We start from the raw sequence: 10,976 nt of genomic DNA, 5'->3' as shown, positions 1-10,976 counted from the left end.
GAGCGACACCCGCAGTGGGGAATCTCTCAGGAGAGGATGGTTGTGGAAGCCTGTCCAGGGCTCACAGTTGTTGCTCATGAATTGGTGACGAGCTTGGAGCTGGATGGTACGGACTGTTGTTTACTGAGTGCCATGCATATGCGTTAGGATGGAGGATCTGCGCAGTCAGTTCTCAAGGTGAGAATGGGTGGGCTGGGCTGCTGGAAAGTCTTGTGTGTGCACATACTTGCTTGTTGTGTGTAAAACAGGGTTCAAATTCTACCCAGGACAGGTAAACTGTCCTGCCAAAGGCAAGGGAGTGGAGATTTGTGTCAGGCAGCTGTCAGTGACGACACAGAGCCGTGGCATGACGTCAGCAGAGTAGTTTAAGGAATGAAAGAGACAAACAGCAAAAGGACAGTGTCTGCCCCGAGCAATTTCTCCCCCCTGAGAGAGTTGAATTAATCATGTGCCTCAGCCTTGGGTAAATCAGCGTCATTGTTCATGCAAGGGCTTTTTTGTGAATGAATGAAAGTGTGTGTATTTTTTGTTTTTATACCTTACTGTGTTACATACCTCCCGTATTATAATACGCTGCTTTGTCTGCCCGTGTGCTTACAAAACGGTGTTGTTTTTGTGTTTGCCCAGGCCTGCCATTACTGACGGTATAAAACTTCCAGTAGGGCTGCTTTTGAGTGATTGGGATGATGTCGCTGAGTGGCTTGGGGAGGGGCTGCTCACTTGCACAGCTCTCTCTCAGGAGTTGGGAAGCTGGCTGCAGCTCTTTACTTCTGGTGCTTAATTGGAGTGCGAGACTTGACGGTCCACCTTGGGATCTCGTAGACATCGTATATTTTCACAGACATTCTTTCACCCCATCTGTTTCCACCTTGCTTGGGATTCTGGGCCAACTCAGCTTGCTTTACAGGGGAGCCTAGTGAAGTACTCAGAACAGCTGAAGGATTTTATTAGTGGTCAGCAACCAAAATGGCGTATATGCATGCAAGGGTTCCGACTCTTAATAAAACCAGACTATAAAGCTTAGGTGGAAATACACAAGGACCCATTCTTTAATGGTCAGATGTCATCGCGTGGTGGTTGAAGGGCAGCTGAGTAAGCTTCGAGCATAAACAGCCTTTGGGAGAAATTCCCAACTGCCTGATCCTTAGAGAACCATAATTCCTCGGCTAGTAAAACACAGCCTAGGACCTTCTTGGCCTCAAGGTGTGACCACAAACGCAGAGGTAGCTCTGGAGTGTGAGTCACTTCCTTTTCCTATGTGGAGGACTTTTCTGCTTGCTTGGAGGAGTGCTCCATTTTCCTGGAAAAGTCATAAAGGGTTGGATGGGATCTGGAAGAGAAATACACATCTCAGTGCTCTTGGGCTGGGTGGTGGGGGGGGGGGGTCGATGGCATATGGAGAAATGAACTGTAAATGGAGAGCCTAGATTTTTTTAAAAAATGGATTTTGATAAAATATGGTTCTTCCTTAAACCTGCGTTTATAAGTCTGTTTTCTTGCTTTCGCCTCTCCCCCTCCCCATGCTATGGAAGTGTATGTTCATGTGTGTGCACGCACGTGGAGGTCAGAGGTCAAAGTTCATTCTACACTGAATCAGTAGCTCATCAGTTTGGCAAGACTAGCTGGATTTCCAGGTCTAGGAATCTGCCTGTCTCTGCCTCCCCAGGCTAGGGTTGCAGGTGCCTGCCATCATGCCTGGCTTTTTACGTGTGTGCTCAGGACTCTAAGCTCGGGCCCTCCAACACTGTCTGTGCAGCAAGCACTGAGCCATCTCTCCAGCCCCAGACTCCCGTGTTGTCTCAGCACCTCACCATGCTGAACTGGAAGTGTGTGTTGAGGTTTCAGTATTATTACAAGAGGTTCATTCTCCTCTGGAAAGGGGCTGGGATGCTGGGCTAAGTGGCTTTCTATGAAAGATGACTGTATCTTAGGAGCACAGGAGGAGACACACTCAGAGTAACTAAGTACCAAGTGGCTGGCCATTCACGAAGGGCTGGTTTAGTGATCTTGGTGCACAAGGCTGAAAGGTAATGTGAGGTTAATCTGTACCAACACCACAGGAAGCACTGCGAATGGCCATTTCCGCATAACTCTCCACAAGAAAGCCAGCTTCTTTTCTGATCATTCTTACCTGCCGTTCCTCTTTCCAGACACGGGCTCGGGTGTGAAAACCTCTCTGCTGCACTTTGCATGAGTGTGCAGGTAAGCCTTGTTTTAAGAAAACCCAGATACCAATTTTCAAATTGCAAGTTTAATGAGAGTATGATTTTGAATATTACACAAGCAAAGGTGTTTGTTGACTCTATGATTTCAATGTTGGAAAAGATCAAGTTTTACCTTGTGACATTTCTGCAAATATTCCTATGGTGAGCAGAAGGTGCACTGGCATTTTCAGTGAATGCAGGTGTTTAGTCCCAAGTCTGGAGAGCATCTTCCATGTCTAAGAATAAACTTCCAGAGGACACTAATACTTTCTTCTCTGTCCTCTGGGAACCCTCCCATAAGTAACTTGACCCAGGGCAAATTGCTTGCTGGTCATGCTGAGCTGGTTAGCTTATGGGAGATGGAAAAGAATAAACATTTCAGAGCTAGAAGGACTTTGGAGCCCCTCCTCGTCGTCGTAAAGAAACCCCTGGCAACAAGAAACAGGCTGAGTTGGGGATGGAGTGAGAGGACTGGCCAGAGACAGTTGGAGCTCATTAGTGGAAGAGCAGGGTCGGGACCAGGCCCTCTCACCTTGCAGGCAACAAGTGTTTCTTGGCATCGAGCTTTACCTCACCAAATAACTGAAAGGAGTGACTGGCAAGTTCCCCCAAAAGAGAATTCCCAAAGAGCCATCTGTGGATATTTAGCCTAAACTAACGTGGCTTTGATGAGTCCTGTGCATCTTACCGAGGGTCCCAACTAGTGACCACATACATATCAGACAGAAGGGAGGTGAAGTGGCATCAGCCTGGGGTGCAGACCACGTGCCGTAGGCTGCGGTACGTGACATGCTTTAGAGAGAGCAGCTTAGGAGACGTCGTAGGCCTGGTACTTTGTAATTGTTGATGCTCTTCTGTTCTTCTCCTGGGACAGGAAGTAGACGCGGTTGGCCTCTGGGTAGGTGACTTTGCTGAGCGGCAGCTTGTAGATGGCAGGGTTGTTGGTTGTGAGGAGAAGGAAGGTGAGCGCTGAGAGGCAGAAGGGCCAGGTGCAGGGTGGTAATCCAAACTGGGGGGGTGGGGTGGGGAGAGGAGGTGAGAGAAACTTGTTACACCAGATGTGAATGCTTGTTCAACTAGCCTGTATCAGTTGCCTGCAGCCCTGCTTAGGGGAAGGACTCATTGGTGAGGGTAATATGTGTCTGACAGCCAATATAAACGAAATGAGGCTGTCAGTGTATACTGTGACAGGTAAGCACATGCCTTCCAAAATACAGCCACTAAATCCTTAATAGCTGTCAATATATTTTGATGTACAAGACTTGTTTTGTCTTGGGGAACAGAGCCAGTCTATACTTCCAGGTCCAGGAGCTATGGGCATTCCATTTCCCCCTTCAGTCTTTTGAAAGAATGCATTTGGCAGCCATTTTGTAGCTAACGACATGGCGGTAGTTGATTGGGCTAAAGATAGGGACCTGATTCACACCAGGCACATGACACGAGCCACTGGAACCCCTCTTTTGAGAATGTGAACTGAAAGACACAGAGATGGTGTCCACAGGGCTCCTGACCTGAAAGGACTAGAGAACCAAGTGGTTGTAGGTGGCATTTAGCAACTGTGGTGCAGAACCCTTTTACAGAGACACAGGAAAGGAGCAGACGTGCAGAAAGGCGGAGGAGTGGCAGGCTTGTCCTTGCAGAGGGAGGTGAAGGTTAGCACCTCTCGTCTGAAGGGTTCTCCCACCTTCCCATTTCGTTCCTCATCACGTTGACCTGGCTTGGATTCCCTGAGGCACTCTGCAGCGTTAGATACTTTCCCCAGTCTTCAGCTGAGTTAGCTGAGGGAATGAAAGGCTTACAAAGAGCCTACACATTCAATTATGAGGCAGATCAAACTGTCTTTCCATCCCCCACACATTTTACTCTAGTCCACAGAAGCCTCAGGTGGTGCCGTGGGGGAAATGCTGCTGGTCACGTGCAAGTCCAAAGACCACACAGTTAGCAAGACTTGGAACCACCAGACTAGAGGCTGTAAGGCTTAGCTACGAGTGATGGATTCCACTCAACCAGTCTTCCCGAAGCTCTAATAAGATGCAATAAAGTGTTTTGGGAAGCATCCATTGAAGCCCCATGGTAGACAGATCTCAGCTCTGATTACCTTATTATAGTTTTTTAATCTTTCTGAGACCTTTTCCCTCAACAGTGTATTGCTACCTACTCAGGGAGCTGGTGCTTGGCGCATGCCAAGTACCCAGTAAACGGTCCTCAGGGCACAGCCATTATTATCAAGCTGATAGCAGCGCTGCTGAAGGCCAGGACTTGCATGCATATATGCTGGTTGCAAAGGCCAAGAATACGGCTCACAGGGCTTTTCTGAGGAGGCATCGGCTGGTTTTATAAATGTAGTTTAATGCTTTTTATACCGTGCCCCTCGATGAAGTTGGAAACTTCTGGGTAAGTCGATAGCCAGTCTTTTAGACTTTTTTTTTTTTTTTAGTATCCTTAATCATCATAAGCGTAACAAGTCAACTTTTTATTTGTTTGTTGGGAAGAATGTCTGCATGGAATAGCAGTCTATAATCTCCCAGCACCCGGGAAGACCATGCAGCTCTGTGCACACCGAGATCTGGGGACCAAGGCTTCCTGCACCTCCCCTAGAGCCCTGCCCGAGGCAGGCAGGCACCTGGCATGCTTACAGAGTGCTGGTGCCAGAACTGATGTTGGAAGGCTGAGGTGGATGGGCCCACAAGAGGTCATATCTAGCTTCTTGTCTCCACTCAGTGTTTCTGAGGCTCCCTCACCCCAGTTCTAGCATCCCCTGTGTGTGTGTGCCCATGCCTTCAGGCTTTCATTCTCTCATTATCTCCTTCTTCCTTTCTTTTTTTTTTTGCCCTCTTGTAAAACTCTAAGAATAAGATATGAATGTGGAAGGGCCCCGATCTGGCTCAGCATCTAGGCTGAGCTGAATAAGGATTACTGAGCACTAACGGTGTCACAAACGTTGTGTGTCAGGCATTTACAGTGAAGGCACATGCAGTACGTGGTGGAAGCGTCAGAGAGACTCAGTCCACAGAGAGATAGGATGGTATCAGGAAGGCTAATCTGGCTTCTGCTGCTAAACCCCGCCCTTTCTTTCTTTCGCTACAGGTGATGGATGATTCTAGCCAGGTGTTGTTTGGAATATCTACCATCTCCAGAAGTGCAAGTGCATCTGTGACTTTTTTTTCTGCTTGGGTAACCAGCCTGGCAGAACCGAATATAGTCTAAAGAGACACCTGTGTCTCCCAGTCTTTTAGGATATTGAAGGAATGGACCTCAAGAAACGAATGACTCCCCAAGAATCTCATGCTGGAATAGATGCCAGGCTGGGGATGGGGGTGTCGTCTTGTTTTCAGGAGAGAGGTTTACAGCTTGTGAGATCGTCTCCGCAGGTAAGACTGAAGTCCAGACAATGGCGGGTTGGTAGCGGGAAGGACCATACCTCACCCAGAACGGCTTAGATGTGTACACCCAGCCCCCTCTCTCAATTTTCATCTCACTTGAGGACCTTCAGAAGGTGGACTTGAAGGGCGGCCACTGGATCTCTTTCTCCCTCTCCCCAACATGTGCCACGCTGAACACATTTCCTTTTTCTTGCTTTTTCACTGTTCATTTGGCTGTTTTTAAATTCACTTCTCAAGAAAGTGGGTGGCCAAGCTTGACTTCTTGGGGTATATAGATCATGACCTCAAGTTGAGGAGACCCTGTCTATGGGAAGTTTCTCTTGTACTCTTACCATAGGCAGGGTAGGATGGGTTGCTTTGTTAGGTGAGCCTGGTGCACTCACTCCATGCTGGGCCTGCAGGAGCCAAGTGGCAGCTCCCACTTTGCACACCACCCTAAACTGGGCTCAAAGCAAAGAGGAGGCTCTGAGACTATGTATGCCCATAAACTCCCGAGCTTAGGATTGTTTTTGGATGACCAGGTCACAGCTCTGTGTTCCCTGAAGCCATTGCCAAGGACCCTTTCCATGAACCATGCTAGTTCCTCAGGCATGGAGAAGTAAATACACTGTCCATGAGCCAGGCAGGCAGATAATTTTCCCTATGTACACAAGTGAAATAATAAAGATTTGACACTAGCTCTGTAGGATGGCAGACTGGAATGGAGTTATATTGGAAAGATTTGCTCTTCAAAGTGCTCTACTGGCTACTGGGGATGGAGTTGATCGACCCCAAGTTGATATATAAGCTTTTGAGACCCTGTTCTTGTTAAGGAGGGTAGCAGGATGTGAGCCAAAGGGCTGAGGGGTTTGGTGCAGCATTTGGGAAGTGGAGAGGGGAATGTGGTTTTTAGCTCACGCGACTTACCACGGACAGCATGTTGGCCAGGGCGGCACCCAGGTAGGCTGCGAACAGTGCTAGAAAAAGGATGGATCACAAATAGCTCAGTAAAGATGCAATAGCAGCTCAGCTTCACCTCCGTATTCCCTGTTCATTAATTTTATGTCTCAATGGTATCTCTCACCCGAACTGAGTCCCGTTCCCATTGCCTTGCAGCTTTAAAAGTGTTAAATTCCATGAAAATGCCAGCGCAGCTAAGAGAGCAGATGAACTTTGTTAAAAAGGTCCAGCATTTAGCTGTGACAGTTCTCTTGGGTCCCACCACCATGTTTTCCAGTAAAGGAACATTTAATAGCATCAACCATAAATGAAAAATTTACAATAAAGCGAAAGCAAGTGAGCCTCGGAATTCCCTGCTGGAATATCCCATCAGGAACTATTAGCATGGCATGGGCTTCTAGGGGAGAAACAGCATCCTGTAAGCTTGGGGGAGGCCAGAGCTGCCTACGGCTTTGTGTTTTAAGCTGTGCAGGGAAGGCCATGAACAAGTTGACTCCTGGGAAGAACCAAGCGCTGGGAGGAAATGGAAGGCAATAAAATGAGCCAGCATAATTGGGCTTTGCTTTTGGGCCCATTCTCAAAAGAGACTGTCCCAATTGCCCTCCCTCTCTCCCACCCCTCCTCTTTCCCTTCCTCCTTCCCTCCCTCCCCCTCGCTCTCTCTCACACACCCCCAAAACAACAACAACAACAACAGCAACAACAACAACAACACATGACAAAAAAATCTAACAATGAAACAAACAAACAAACAAACAAAACCCAAACCGTTCCAGCCAGATTAAATAATAACAGTGCTTCCCATGGCTAAGAGTCAAAGTCCCTTGTTTTGAGGTAGGGATCTGGGATGGTGGAACAGAAGAGGCTAAGGAATACATGATTTGACACAAGAGCCTGAAGCAGGTAACGGTTTCCTGACTCCCACCTGGCAGCCCACTGCTCCTGGAGGACTTGGAGTCCCTGACACCTTTTCCTTGACTCCAGGTAACCAGGATGGCACCTCCCAGGCTCTTTGAGATGACAGGTACTGTTCTTGCACCAGCCACTCATTGGTGAAGCCCACCTTGGCAACAGTGAGCACCGTGTGTGTCAAACGCAGACCTGAGGTGACTGCCTAGGCCCGTGTCGGATAGTGGCAGAGCCCCGAGCATCTGTCTCTCAGGGTGAACCCTTGACCACTGCGGAGCTTTTCAGGAGCTTTTCACGAAGTTAGAAAGAGGAGAGTAGAAGGGCCAACCCATGTACCCCAGACACCCCAGAATATAGGGGAGATGTATGATCCCCAGGGCAGCTCCAGGCTTGTGATGAGCAGAGGTGCAGAGAGTGGCCCCTCCTGAGCCCACCCCTAACCAACTGCCTCCTCATCCCTGGGCTCCACAGCCAAGGGATTCATTCCTACACTCCCTCGACCCCACTGGTATTTTATTTTTAATCAAACCTGAACCCAAAAAGCATTGTGTGTGGTCAAGGAACTGCAGAGCAGGACGGAGGTTGAACAAAACACGAAAGAGAAGGATCCAAAGGCATCGTCTGCCAGGAGTGTGGGGAGGGTGTGGCGTGGACTGTGGTGGAAGGAGTCTGCCACCTTGTCCATCCGACCCACCACTGCCTGCGTGCTTGTGGGAAAAGGCTTTCGTTCTCTGGGCCTTTCACTCGATGTTGGAGAAGTGGCCGTGGGAAAGAATGGATGCCATGAAAGAAGCACGTTTTTTAAAGGGCAATTGGTTCTGTCATCTCAGCTTTAGTTTCCTGTCTGTGAAATGGGCACAGGAACAGTACCCACCACTGCAGGACGCAGTGGGGGAGCAACTGGGAAACCATGTGCCGTGTTTTGCTGCTGTGGTACCAATGACAATCTGCTGTGGGTCAGGTCTGTCCTGTGCACTATGGGGTATTTAACACTACCTCAGACAAGATGCCATCAGACACTGCTAAAAATCCCTGGCTGAGAACCACTGGGTCACATATGACACAGAGCAACTTAACCTCTTTGACAAGGTTGGCACTGGTGATGGCGAGGGAGGCACCTGTGATTTGTCAGTCATCGCCTGTCTGACCTGGCCTTGGGTACCACCTGAGCTGCCTCACCTCTATCTCCCTGTCCTAGCCCTGTCCTTTGGCACGCCCCTTGCAAAGAATAATAACACAGACTTTGGGGGACAGAATAAGATGATTTTGCCCTTTAGCTAAGTACTATGTGAATGGTCACCTTTATTTGGTTGGCATGGCAATTATAATTTAAGTAACCATAGTATGACAACCTATATTGATATTTTTTGTGTAGCAGAAAATAATTTTTAAGGAGATAGAAAAAAAAACCCTTCGGCTTTACCCTTCTCATCTAGGTTAGAACACATTCTCCCTATCCTTGCAGCAGTGGTCATAAAATGAAAACAGAAATGCCTCTTCAAACTACCTTAAAGAAACACACATGACTTTCTATGGGTCAGGAAGCATCTCTGTATTAGAAACAATATTCTGGATTTTTTTATTGTAAACTTATTTTTTTTTTAGAACCTCATTTGGTAACATTTCAGCATCCATGGCTGTACTGAAATAGAGAATCTTTTAAAAATATTTTAAAAAAATATTAAAAAAAAAGAGTTTTATTTTGTTTTCCTTCATAGAATAAGAAAGGATAAAAGAGAATGGAGATTATATCAGGTTGGGGATATATAAATCTTTGGAGGTATAACAGCCATTGGAAACTCTCTGTGATGCTGAACAGATATGCAAGAGGGCTCAGCTCAAGGTGTTAGTCAATGCTTGGTGTTTAGCTCTGGTCACTGTGCAGAGTGTGTGCTGCCCAGTTCCACACATTAGTGTTAACAATGGAAAGCTGCTCTCCATCAGCAGCCAGGAGAGCAGCACTTCCAGGAGACAACCTCTGAGAAACAACAAAAAATCCCATCTGAAAATACCTGCCTCCAAGTGGCCAATCATCATGCGTGCAATGAAAATAGTTGAAGACACAAAGGGACGGCGTCAGCCAAAAGCTTTTATGAAGCAGACAATTGCCTTTATCTTTGGGGGAGTAGCAGAGTGTGGTGAGTAGCTTTCTCTGCAGAGATCTACACAGGCCTTCTCTGCGGTCAGGAGGAGATTCTATGAGTGGTACCTACCGCAGGCAATGGCGAGCAGGTGGGTCTGCCAGGTAATGACGTAGAACATGCCGCCGATGGCGATGCAGGCGAGAGTGCTGTTGAAGCCACACAGGCCGAAGTAGATGGAGTCGAATGGCGTGGCAATGCTGAGCGCTGAGGGGAGGAAAGCAGAGGCGTTGAGTGTCTCACAGGGCTTATCTGCCTTCCTGAAACACACCCCAGTCCTCAACCCAGAATCAGCCACCCTCACAGGCAGGGTTTCACAAAATGGAACTTCAAGTTTATTCAGTGGCAATTTATCTAAAGAAAATAACTGTTCAGGACCCTAAGAATGCTGGTGGCTAAGCCGCTATGAGTTGAAAAGACCCTTGGAGTCAGTGCGGGGAATCTGCTCTCTTGGCTGCACACATAAAAAGCCTCAGCTGTGACCAGAGCCCTCTCTCTTGTCACTGAGAATATTTTGAATATTTTTGGACAGAGGAGCTTTCCCAGATTCGACATTTAAACTGAGGGTAAAATGTCTGACATTACAGTCTTTCTTGAGGACAGCTTTTACTTAGAGGAACATGAGGACACCAGCACCGAAAATGCAGAAAAAACAGGCAGGAGGGGAAGAGAGAGTTTCCAGGAATCTGCAGGTGCGATATTAGAAGGTCATCAGTTTCCTCCGAAGCTGGCCCCGGGCGCTAACACCCCTGCATCTCACTAAAGAGGACGACATTAAAAGCGGCGACACAGACCTGCTAACATCCCTATGGTGGATCCAATGGCAGCATGCAAGCAAATGAGAGGCGAAGAGATGAACAGAGCAACGAGGAAGATGCCTCCAGTCCAGGGGTTGTCGCAGCCGTACACTTGGCCGACTCCAACCGGGATGGCTCTCAGAAGCTGTCGAACGACAGGGTCACGTGCAGTTATGGACATAGACAGTCAGCTCAAAGCCCCTCCCTAACACCTTTTTTTGGACAGGGTATCTACACAGGCAATGCCACACGGCTGTTTCATCCCACTAGTTGCTCCCTCTGGGGAGCCTCCTCAGTGGCCACTCAATATTGTGGGGCTCTCTAGACCCTCTTTCTGACACCCATTGCACATTTTCTTGAAACGCAAAATATAAGTTTGATTGGAAGACTCAACGCACGAGTCCTTATCATAGCCCAGAAAGCTATTTCTTCAAGAATGACTGCTGAATTTTTTTTTTTTAATCTTTAGGGGGTAGTGGTGATGATGGTCTAAACTATTTGTATAGGATTATTAAAATGTTTTCATTTCTATAAGAGTCTGAAATATAACATTTTTAACTGAGAGGACGATGGGTAGTAGCTCTTGCTTTCTAATATTATCTCT

General features: G+C 47.6%; 1 protein-coding gene across 3 annotated transcripts in view; it reads right to left on the bottom strand.

The window, feature by feature from the left end:
• Nucleotides 1-2,231: 2,231 nt before the first annotated feature.
• SLC14A2 (solute carrier family 14 member 2) overlaps nucleotides 2,232-10,976 on the bottom strand; it is a 413,945-nt gene continuing 405,200 nt past the window's right edge. For all 3 annotated transcript variants that reach the window (XM_084778783.1, XM_084778784.1, XM_084778785.1), the window contains 4 exons: nucleotides 10,370-10,517; nucleotides 9,648-9,782; nucleotides 6,494-6,543; nucleotides 2,232-3,213 (listed from right to left, as the gene is read on the bottom strand). In XM_084778783.1, the coding sequence (XP_084634909.1) occupies nucleotides 3,013-3,213; nucleotides 6,494-6,543; nucleotides 9,648-9,782; nucleotides 10,370-10,517 (534 nt within the window). In that variant the 3' untranslated portion in view covers nucleotides 2,232-3,012. The remainder of the gene's footprint in view (nucleotides 3,214-6,493; nucleotides 6,544-9,647; nucleotides 9,783-10,369; nucleotides 10,518-10,976) is intronic.

This window comes from Acomys minous (genome assembly GCF_964271855.1).
Source record: "Acomys minous genome assembly, chromosome: 4".
Lineage (NCBI taxonomy): Eukaryota > Metazoa > Chordata > Mammalia > Rodentia > Muridae > Acomys > Acomys minous.
This window is presented reverse-complemented; position numbering and strand designations above follow the sequence as displayed.